General features: G+C 33.5%; 1 protein-coding gene across 3 annotated transcripts in view; it reads right to left on the reverse strand.

Annotated features, from left to right (window-relative positions):
* Positions 1–1,528: 1,528 nt before the first annotated feature.
* LOC124357832 (calcium/calmodulin-dependent protein kinase type II subunit delta-like) overlaps positions 1,529–12,399 on the reverse strand; it is a 31,485-nt gene continuing 20,614 nt past the window's right edge. For all 3 annotated transcript variants that reach the window (XM_046809899.1, XM_046809896.1, XM_046809898.1), the window contains exon 6: positions 1,529–5,655. In XM_046809899.1, coding sequence (XP_046665855.1) covers positions 4,242–5,655 — 1,414 coding nt within the window. In that variant the 3' untranslated portion in view covers positions 1,529–4,241. The remainder of the gene's footprint in view (positions 5,656–12,399) is intronic.

Raw genomic sequence — 12,399 nt, forward strand, 5'->3', positions numbered from 1 at the left:
GTGCAGAAGACTCCGTTGGGCAGGCCATGTTTTGAGAAGAGAAGAGGAGTGCAAACTGAGGAGGGTAAAGTACGGTAACCCAGAAGGAAGACGGCCCCGTGGGAGACCGAAAGTGAGATGGTGGAACCAGGTGAAGGCTGATATGGAGAAGATGTGCGCTTCAGAGGAAGATGCAGAGGACCGTTCAAGATGGAGGAGCTTTGTTGGTGCGGCTAAATATCACCTCCGATATAAATGGCCCTGGGAGTAAGAGTAAGAGTAAGTAAGTATATTATTGTGACTGTTATTCATTGTTTGGCAGTTGTTTTAGTAATGGTGACAAATCAATAATATTGGCATTTATTCATTGATTCTTTTCTCTGCAAGGGAAAACAGTAAAGTAAATGTACAAGAAGAAACTGGAGTAGTGACTTGTAAATAATTACAAAACATGAGAGCTGTCTCATCGTTAGAGGTGATTCTGCGCACAACTGAACTGGAGTGGACACTTGGAAAATATGACAATTTAGAGGACACTCATCTTTATTCAACTTACCCACTATTACTTGCCATCCTCGATTACTAAAAAAAGGCACTGGATGCTGCATTGAGGGGGCATGAAAAACTAAAGAATCCTGTAACCGTTATATAGCAGCTTTTATTGTTTCATGATTTTGCATGGCCAGATTTAGAATTTTACTTACTGATCCTTTAACTTCTCGTTGATACCTCAAGAAGATGTTATGTTTAGAATTTAAAAACTTTTCTTTTATGTGTCTGTTGGATAGAAACATTTATTTTCTGGTTGTATATTTGTCCATTCTCAGAATATCTCAAGAATAAAATGAGCCATACTATAAATGTTTCAGCAAAGCCAACTGTGGTTTGGTGTATTTCTACCTTGTATTTATTGGGTTTGTGGTGTTGAAGCTTTGATTACATAAGAATACTTCTGGAAAATAAGTTAACAAAAATACTGATTAATTCTAATAAATGTAATCTTAGAAAAATTTTGTTAGTGAAAAGATAAGTACAAGTAATTAGTAACAAAATTTTCCAATATTCAAATTCAATATTATATAAAATTTTTGTTGTAATATAGTTTTTGCCATTTTTCACATTTATTAATAGATCAAAATAATGAAAAATAAAAAAATCGATAGTTTTTAAGATAATTTTAGTTATTTTTTACTAAATCGTTCATTTTTTAATAACACTAAAGTTAGGTAAAAAAATATTGTAAATATGTGAAATCAATGTTGTCCAACAGGACTCCAAAATGGATATTTTTACTAAACCCTCAAATCATTAGATCATTGTGACATCACAGTATTTCGTTCAAAACTATACACAAAACACACTACACATACATACAGGAGAAAGTTAATCACTGTAGAAATGTGTTTAGGTTTTAAAATTCTTTCTTAACATAGTCTTTGTTCTAAAACTACACAATCGTGCAGATAACATTTCTATGTCGGAATTGTAGTATAAATCTGTCGTTATTTGACTTTGTATAATGTTTGGTAAATAAAATAAGATTACAAACTTGATTTCAAAATATACATTTATTAAAAATATTACATGTGAGTTTTTCTGAATGATAAAAGTCATACCTTATAATGATATCCAGAGTATTCATGCACATGTACATTTATTAAAAATTTTACATGTGCACCTTTTCCAAATCATAAAACCCTATCTTAAAATAATATTTTGAGCATTTTACTAATATGTATTAAATTCTCAAACTAATTATTATTTTAAACTTTTAAATCTAAAATCTGTAAAACTTAGGGTGTTAAATCTCAAATGTTTCTACTATGTCATAATTAATTATGGTAAGACACTGATTGGATTTAATAACATTACAGGAAATGATTCAAGTGCCAATTATTTTTAGAAAACCTTCTACGTTAAATTTTTACATGAACCTATCATACATTTTCTGTGTTTTGTGTTGGACAAAATTAAATGAAATTAAGCGTTAATTTAAAATTTTAGCCACATTTATTCAAACATTACATATTATTTTTAAAATAAATTATATCATAATATAATCTTACAATGTAAAAATACAAATTAAAAAATTTAATCACTTGCAATTATAAAACTTGAATTCTAATTTACCTTGGACTCCATTTTTAATTTTGTGACAAATCTAATAAATTAAGCTTCTCAGCACCATACCATGTGGCGATGTGATGTGTCTGCAGACTGATGGAGTAGTAAAATCATCATCTGGCTGTTGATTATATTAAGAATTTTCTCAAAATTTAAAGTTTCAGTTAAATTTTGTATTTATTTTAATTGAAAGGTTTAGAATTAGCAGTGTTTAAAATGTGTGTTTTTTTATTATAATATAACGTCACATATTGTTAAAAATAAATTCTTCCAAATGTTAAAAGATCCAATATTTAATAATTATAAATGAATAAGGCTCGATTATTTTACAACTTTCATTGACAATGCTTTATTTAAAATAACTCAAGTACAAAAAGATACTTTTTAACAACTATTTCAACAAAGGCGCTAAACATATCTAACTACAAATCATAGTTACTAAGTTCAAACATGTTGAAAATTCTATAGAAATTTTTGAAATTTTATTTTACACAAGATCATCTTTACACAGCATGCTACAGTTAGTTAGTATATATTTTGTTACATGAATACAAACTATAAATAGAGTTTCAAGAATTTACAATAATCTCTCCATATGTACTGAGTCCCAATACTTGGTGATATTGCCAAGAATTATGTTAAACATTCTCACTGTCCACAAATATCATCAATATATGAATCAAAATGCTGACAACAAGCTACACCTCCGTCTTTTTTGTTTTGCGATTTTACTGACATTTATTGAACTTGCTGGATACTAGTTTCAGATTTAGGATCCTTCTTTTTCTGTTCTATTGAGGAATTTCATGTCTCTTGCATATAAATGTTCCAATCAACTGGGGAAGTACTTATGGCTAAAACAGACTTTGAGTTTGAGTTAGAAACAGTTTCAAATCCTGTCTGTAACAGAATCACTTTTTTCAGTACCATGGACCTCATACTGTATCGACTATTCCCCTTATTCTGTTTCATAGCATACTCATACAGGCCAGTGACCCATGAGGATGGACAGAATAAGGCTTAAAAGGGTGTGAACTACTCCTTAAAAATAAACTAATATTTAGTAATGATTAGTTCTACACACCAACATTAAAAACACACATTTTTCTGCAATATTTGTGTATATATACTTTGTAATATTTCTGCTCAAAATACTAAATAATCTTATGACTGTTAACACATTACTTCAACATTGTGCAGAATATATGAGAAGTTTCTGTTTTGGGTAATTCCGTGATGGACAAATATTCACTCATATCAATTGAACGTACCCAATACCAGAAACAACAGGACATGACGTGTGGTACAAGCGAAACAGAAGAAATTATATGTAATGACAGCAACAGATGGTGATATAATAACCAATTGTTGCTCTGTGGAGCAATGGAGAAATTACTCATACAGGCACAAATCATGGACAGTAAACTAACAGGTAGCGTGCTATGTAAGGATGGTCTTTCATCTAGTAAGGATGAACCAATATTGGGTTACAAAACTGTTTGCTTATTAATAGAGTAGTAAATTTTCAAAAATGACTGGAGTAGAAAATTGTTCAATACTAAAAAGTAAATTACACAAAAATAAAATTAAACACAAACGTTAAAATAATACTGAGACACTGTCTTAGAATATTTGATAAGTCTTTTGATGTGTATTGCAGTTTTGATTTAAAAATTGGCTTTAGCAATATAATAAACAAAAACTCATAAAAAACATGAAAACTAAATTACTATATAATTAAACAATTTCCAGCTGAAACATAATTGTAGGATGTTTAAAAATTACTATTTGTATATGTGCTAATTTGAGTCATTCTAAGTTTAATGGCTAAAACAATCAATGTACTACTCCTAGTAACTTTAAATCATTGTTTTTCTGAATACATTAAATTTGTTTACGATAAAACTGTTACAGTACATGAAAATAATATATTCTATGACTAGATATGGCACAGACTAGGCATGTTACTTGTTTATACAAAATAAGGAAATATTTACATTGTTACAATATAACGAGTTCTCTGTAAAACTTGTTGTCAGTATAACAGTTTATCTGTTGGTTATTTAATATAAACTTTTCAAACACAGCCCAGGGACCGAATATCACAATGGTGAGTGCCATCGCAGTGACAAACTTGTCTACTTAGTGCTTATAGAGGTAACTTTCTTCTTGGTCTCACTGGACCTTACGTAGTTGGTGACCGATTCAACTGCACTGCATTCAGAATGTCCTTCTAGTTTGTCAAATAACCTCAGAATAACATCTTTGGTGAGAGTTTCTGGGATCCTGTCAGGAGAGCCTCTCGGCGACTGTGGAGCGGAGTGTGTCTGTGAGGAGTACGATTCAGGACTCAGAGAGTTCGGAGGGATGAAGTAAGTCATGTTCGTAGGAGGTGGAGGAGAGCCGATCGGGACATCTCGGTTCAAATTGGTCACTCTGAACTTAGGTCTTCGGGGGCCGACGCCACGATTTGCTATTTGTCTTAACAAACTTGTTGATCTGTTGTTGTTAGATTCATCTAGCATATCACTTTCGAACAACCTAGTGGAGAGTTTTTTGATTTCACTTAAGATACTAGATCCATCTGTGGAGTTTTCAATGTCATGAAGAAAACAGGAAATGTCTGAACATCTTCTCTCAAACCGATCACTCTGTAAATTTCGTAGTAGAGGATGAAGTGAGTCTTTGTTGTCTATATTTATTGGTGAAGAAATCTTTGAAGATGCTTTTGTAACATCAGCTGTGGGCTCCTCCGTAATATCTTTCCCTTCAACAATAATTTTGTGTGTAATTATTTTGGGTTTCGGTTCAGGAGGAGCCTTCTCTACTGTAGATTTCGGTAATTCTTTCTTTGATGGAAATAGATCAGGCCCTCTCGGATGAGTTTGACCAAGAACAATTCCGGCAATTTTAGGTTGAGGGCTGGGGTTCAACGACTTTTTGCTAATGGTAATTTGGGTTCCTCCTTGCTGTATACGAGAGTTGAACAAGCTCCCGGTATTTGCAATTGAGCTAGAAGGTTTCAAAGAGAATTTCGAAGGAAATTTACCGTCATTAACATTTTTAGAGTCTTCTTCCATCTTTGTTTTGTTAACTGGTTTTCCTTCTGGTAAACTCATTTGTGACTTGACTGTGGGAGTCTTCTTTGTCCATGAAAAAGTGCTAACTTTGGTTTCTTCTGGAGCGGTATTTTCGATATCTTTACTTTTAACAGAAGCCATTTCAATTTTCGGTTGCTTGGAAGGATTAGGTGATTGGAGATCTCCTGGATTTTTGACGCCTTTAGGAGAGTTGTCAATCGCAGCAGTGATGTCTGGTGGTGTGACTACTTCGGCGGGTGGTGGAGGGGGTGGTTGAGTCATGACCGGGGTGGCAGGTGGTGTCGGAGGCAATGGTATCACCGTCACCTGGGTGGGACTGGGGTCCTGCTCATTCCAACGCTCTACAGTCTCACGCAGATTCTCCTTGGTAATGTCTAGTCCTGTTGTTAGCAGAGGAGGCCGTCTTGCCAGCCACGGATGACACAGGCACTCGGACGCACTGTACCGCCCACTGCAATGGCAGACAAAGACCCAGGTTAATAGCAAGGAAAATGTTGCAACAAACTGTAAGTAACATGGGTAGTTAATAGGTCTCTCATTTGAAAATATTAATACTTTTTCCTTACATTTAGTGATTAGTGATTAGTTTATACACAGTAACAATCATGCACACACAATTATTATAGAATTTATTGTGTAGGTTTATATGTGGAGTGATTCTTCAGTATTTTGTTAAAAGAACTAGAAAATGGTGATTAAACTTCAATGTAAAAATATGAGGAAACGTTTGTGTATACATTTGTAATTCTACAGTTGAAACCAGAGTTATTTTGCAGAGAGGTCTTGCTTGATCTTAACTGAATGTTGAGTTTAACATTATAGTCTTGGAGCCAAAAGCCAATTTGCTCTGTATAGGCTAAGCTCATAACCTATTTTCTTGAAACTGACAATATTTTCAACTAAAAAAGAAATCTATTGTCAGCCATGCTAATTTTGGTTGGGATCGAAATGGGAGAGTATCAAAAGGTTTAAAATTATGAAATGACCATTATTTTTTAGTTAAAAAAATGGAAAACACAAATAAATATTAAATTAGTGTTTGATAAGTAGATAAAGAGACTGAAAATCACCACTTTAAGGTCTTTCTATGGTCCATAATTTGTAGACTGAACTTTTGAGGCTTTCTGTATCTTCAGGTGTTGGATAGTGATATAGTTATTAATTATGTGTCTGGCAGTTGGTTTTAGGTGTGTCAAACTAAGAAAAATTTAATTGGAGAAAAAATATCGTTTGATATTTTTAACCCTTTTGCTACTCTCTCATTTTGACCTCTACCAAAAATAGCATGGCTGATAATCAATTTCTTTCTTAGGAGAAATTATTCTATCAATTTCAAGAAAATTCAGGTAATTAAATAAAATGCTAATTGGCTGTTGACTCCAATATAAAAAAATGCATATTGGTTTCAAAATGTAAGCTGTGTAAACATACTTTTTGTTAAATGTGTATTTATGAATATTGACTAATTTTTTTATATAAAGAGATTTGCGGATTAAATTGCATGAGATTTAACATAAACTGCTAAGTTTACCCAAAATTGGTAACTTGATGGCATTTTGTTTTAATCAGGTTACACATAAAAAATTATGGTTTATTGTTCACAGTTGCAACCTGCCGACTTACGAAAACATACAATTGATACAAAAATAATCATTGCTATTGTACATTATATGACCACAAAGAAAGCACTTTGGCTCAGATTCAAGTATTCATCCCCAATGACCAATGGTTAAATATATTAGTTGCTATTTAACCAAATACAATCGAATTTTGTAATTTAAGTTATCTCATTGGTTGTTAATAGAAACTGTTTTAAGACTCTGCCACCCCTTAAACTTACTTATCCAATAATTTGAAAATAAGGGAGGGAAACCTTCCCATGATCATCGTTTTAAGTCAGTATATAATAAGTCTTTAATACTGCAACAATTGTGTGAGAAGCCGTGGGTAACAGCCAGTTTAAAATAATTGCTAAGTGAAGGATTACAATGTCTTTTATTAGTAAACTTGAAATGTAATGAATTTTAAAATTTAACATTTACACTTCAGTTTTATTTTGATTTTAAATTTTCTGATTGTTATACTAACCTTATTTATTTATTTATTTTATAATTTTATGGCCTACATTGGACCACTTTAGTCACTTTATATTTTCTAGTCTTTCTTCTTTTATCCACCCAATATTTCTTCATCCTTTCCGAGCGTAATTTCCTTTCCTCCTCCGGAACCACTCTTCCTATTCGTTGTTTGTTTCTTTTCAGCTGTAGTGTAGAGTGTTTGTCATTTAATATCTTTAATGTGTTTGTCTTGTGTTTTAAATCCTCTACTGTAATTTGTAACTCTCTCATATCTTCCCTTAATTCTGTGATCCATTTAATGTCACTTTTACTATACCACAGTTTTTCTACTATTTTCCTGCTAATTCTATTTTCAGGTGTTCTCAACAAATGCCCCAGGAATGATATTCGTTTCTTTTTAATTATACTTGTAATAGGTTCTATATTTTTGTAGACTGTTTCATTGGAAGCTAGTCTCCAAACTCCGTCTACTTGACAGTTTTTGTTTAAGCAAGTTCTGACTATTCTTCTCTCCATCTTAAGAACCTTATCTATTGCAATAGTATTTGTTGTTTTAAATATTGTTTCACTTGCGTATGTAATTTGTGGCAGAGCAACTGTTTTGTAGTGTCTTAATTTTATGCTAACCTTATTATACAAAGAAAAATTTATTAAAACAAGAATGTAGTTACAAGAGTTTGAAAATAATAGTGTGAGTTTGGTTTTAGAGTAAATGAGTATAGATAATGAAAGGAGTAAATGAAATGTAGAGATGAGCAAATACATTTACAGATTATTTAAGCAGAATTCATACTATATTTTGCTTAGCTATTCTAAGTGTTCTGGCAAATTTCTCTTCTGCCTTCAACAGTATATCTACCTGTGTTTCCACTGGATATCTCAAGAATATATTGAGCTATGAATTTGAAATTTCAATTCTACATAGAAACGAATGATGTGATGATGGTATATGTTGATATGTGGGATTTGGCTGAGTGTCATTGTAATCTATCACATAGGATGGCAACACTTCTCTCTCTGCCCACCTGGGGGCTGTAAACATGGATATGTATTCCACTGGATATCTCAAGAATATATTGAGCTATGAATTTGAAATTTCAATTCTACATAGAAACAAATGATGTGATGATGGTATATGTTGATATGTGGGATTTGGCTGAGTGTCATGTAATCTATCACATAGGATGGCAACACTTCTCTCTGCCCACCTGGGGGCTGTAAAACATGGATATGTATTCCACTGGATATCTCAAGAATATATTGAGCTATGAATTTGAAATTTCAATTCTACATAGAAAACAAATGATGTGATATATGGTATATGATGATCTGTGGGATTTGGCTGAGTGTCATTGAAATCTATCACATAGGATGGCAAAATTTCTCTCTGTCTACCTGGGAGCTGTAAACATGGATATGTATTCCACTGGATATCTCAAGAATATATTGAGCTATGAATTTGAAATTTCAATTCTACATAGAAACAAATGATGTGATGATGGTATATGTTGATCTGTGGGATTTGGCTGAGTGTCATTGAAATCTATCACATAGGATGGCAAAATTTCTCTCTGCCCACCTGGGGGCTGTAAACATGGATATGTATTCCACTGGATATCTCAAGAATATATTGAGCTATGAATTTGAAATTTCAATTCTACATAGAAACAAATGATGTGATGATGGTATATGTTGATCTGTGGGATTTGGCTGAGTGTCATTGAAATCTATCACATAGGATGGCAACATTTCTCTCTGTCCACCTGGGAGCTGTAAACATGGATTTGTATTCCACAGGATATCTCAAGAATATATTGAGCTATGAATTTGAAATTTCAATTCTACATAGAAACAAATGATGTGATGATGGTATATGTTGATCTGTGGGATTTGGCTGAGTGTTAATGAAATCTATCACATAGGATGGCAAAATTTCTCTCTGTCTACCTGGGAGCTGTAAAGATGTTTTTTTCTGTCTGATTGTCTGTCTGACTGCAGGACATCTCAAGAATGTAATGAATTATAGACTTGGAATTTTGCCTCCAACTTCAGCAAAGTTTCTTGCGCGACTTGTGGTTTTGGCACACAGCTACCTTGTTTATTAAAAAATTCTTATTTGAGAAACCAAGTTGCATATTTCTTCATTCTTGGAAATTTTTTTTGCCTAGCATAGGTCAGTCACCTTAGTGCTATATATAAATACGTTTATACACATCTCACAAATACTTTGTATAGAATACCATATATATTTCTGTGGAGTTACAGCTAAGTGGCTGATATTAATTCCAAAACGAAGCTGAATTAGGCATTTATATAGTTTGCAGATTCTATTTTTCAACAATAATTATTAATCAGTAATATAACAATATCTAACAGACAACAAACAAACACAAAGTTGTAGAATTTAGAACCAAAGTATTAAAGCCACTATATTCTCTATACTGTTACGAGAATGAGGGAATGAAGGAGAATAAACAGGTATCAGATAAAGGTCGACCTGTGATACAAGGAAATGTGACCGAACCATTGAGAACCCTGATAGTAACAAAAGGGATAATAGATGAATAGCATGGTTGGAGAGAGATCACTCTGTGGGTTGGGACAGTTTCTTTATCTGATTCGTCCCGCCCATTCTTACATGGTGGGTGGGCACTGTAACCCATCTCCACTTTTCTAGTAAGTTCTAGAAATTGAATGTTCTGGAAGCACCAATGGCCGTATGAGGAGCTGTAGTCATGTGGCATGTGAATGGAGTTTTAGAAATGAATTTGTGAAGTGACAGAATTAGTGGTAGTTTTTGTGATCATGACAGATGACAGATGGAATTGTGTCAATAATTATTGATTGTGTCAGTGTTAAATAAGCTTGTGTGTAAATAGATAGACAATTTGGTTACAACGCAATGGATTATGGCAGTATAAATTAGTGATAGTGGGTTTTGTAAACAAGTTTAAAGCCAGGCTAGTTTTAAGTTATTAAATATTATATTTAGATTAATTTAAAAGATAAATAAATATTTATTGGGTTCAATATTTGCTGAATGTTTTATTTAAGCAAACCAGTAACAATACCATTACTTCACATCTTAGGAGAACATCCTTGTGCAAAATCTTTATATAAGTAAAGCTGCACATAAGTTGAATACAAGAGAAACTATATAGAAAAAATAAAATTTTGATGAATCTAGGGGAAATGGCAGTTATTTCAAGCTGTAAAACTATTTTATAATTCAATTCTGACTGGTTTAAATCTTTCCAATAGGATCTTCAGTAGGTGCAGTGATTGTTAATTACATTAGTCAACCTAATGGGTTACATTATCTGAAGAAAGATATTGGAAATAGATCAGAGGAAGATGGAGTTAAATAACCAAGTGTGTGAGGCCTCCTCATATTGAAGAATATTAGCAAACACAGACCTTAAGGGAAGCATATTTTGAGGTTGGATAGTAATAATAATAATAATAATAATAATAATATTACTCTTTATTGCAGGAAACAATTAACAATAATTGTATTGCAAGCGTCATATAGAAATAAAAGTCCTAATCTAATAACTAACACAATTAATTTTAATTCTGAGTAAAAAAATATTCGAGCAAATTTAAAATAAAAAATTACTTTTTGGGTATGTGCCACCTGCCGCCGTTTTCTCGATAGTGGCCCAAATTTTCTTGGATATCAGAAGGGGAGTTGTAATTTTTTTTTTTTTTAATGTTAGTGAAGACCTATCCCAGCGGACCCATCGCAAACTCGTCAACTGAGTAAAAATGCTTTGGACACTAAGAAGTGTTTTAATCGAGATTTAAATTGTTTGTGGTTATTGACGCGTTTGATCTCTTCAGGGAGCCTATTGATTAGCCTCACACCAACCTGAGATGGCAAGCGTTCAAAAACAGTAGTTCTGTGCTGTGCCATACGAAAGTTGTCCCGGCCTCTAGTTCCGTATTGGTGTACGTCGCTACCCCGAAGTGAGGACGCACTTGAATCGGCAGTATAGCACGACGTCGAGAAATGTAGAGGCTAGGCAAAGTGAGTAATCCAAGCTCCCGAAGGCTAATTTACACGGACTCTCTCTGATTTAATTTGTAAATGATTCTGACAGCTTTCTTTTGCATTCTAAACACTCTATTAAATTTGTATCTAGAACAGCCACCCCACAATCTTAGACCATAAGCTAAATGTGGATGTATTAGGCCAAAGTAAGCTGTCTTCAGAATATCCAATGAACAGAATTTTGCCAAATTGCGTAAGACATAAATGCCAGAAGCAACCTTTGAACAGACACTCTCAATGTGAACGTCCCATGTCAGCCCTCGATCAAGGTGCATCCCAAGAAACTTGGTGGATTCTTCTTCTTCTATTATGGTTTTCATCCACCATCACAATTGGTCGGATTTCGTTTTCATGTTGCCGAAAAAACAGAAATTAATCACGCTTGTTTTAGAACAATTTGTTTTCAAATTGATATTTGAAAAAATGATCAATGCATGAGTTGAGTTCTTCAAAGGTTTTGATTTCAAGATCTGGTTTGGTTTTTGATTCTAATGCAGAGAGTCGTATCGTCAGCATACTGAATCATCTTTCCATTATGGATTGATGAACTCAATCTGTTGACGTAGACGAGAAAAAGGACAGGCCCTAGAATCGATCCTTGTGGGACTCCATAGGGCATTTTAACTTTTCCTGAGAGGGTATTCGCGATCTGCACACACTGCTCTATCTATCATTTAGGTATGACGAGAGCCATTTGTGAGGCAAACCACGAACACCGCTTGACCATAACTGGTTGCAACAGTATTTCATGATGCACACAGTCAAAGGCCTTTGAGAGGTCGAGAAATATGCTAAGCACATGTTCCCGCCTCTCCAAAACCATCGACAACAGAATCAATGAGACTCGTGACAGCATCAATAGTCGATTTGTTTTTTCTAAATCCACAAATTGTTCATTACAAATACTTCAAAGCGACTGAAGAAATCTTCTAATCGTCGAAGGAAGGCTTTTTTCGAAAATTTTGCTGAGGACCGGAAGAATGGAAATTGGACGATAGTTACTTGCGACATAAGGATCGTCCTTTTTAAAAATTGGAATGACTTTTGCTGTCTTCAAAGTGGA

This window comes from Homalodisca vitripennis, chromosome 3 (genome assembly GCF_021130785.1).
Source record: "Homalodisca vitripennis isolate AUS2020 chromosome 3, UT_GWSS_2.1, whole genome shotgun sequence".
Taxonomy (NCBI): Eukaryota; Metazoa; Arthropoda; class Insecta; order Hemiptera; family Cicadellidae; genus Homalodisca; species Homalodisca vitripennis.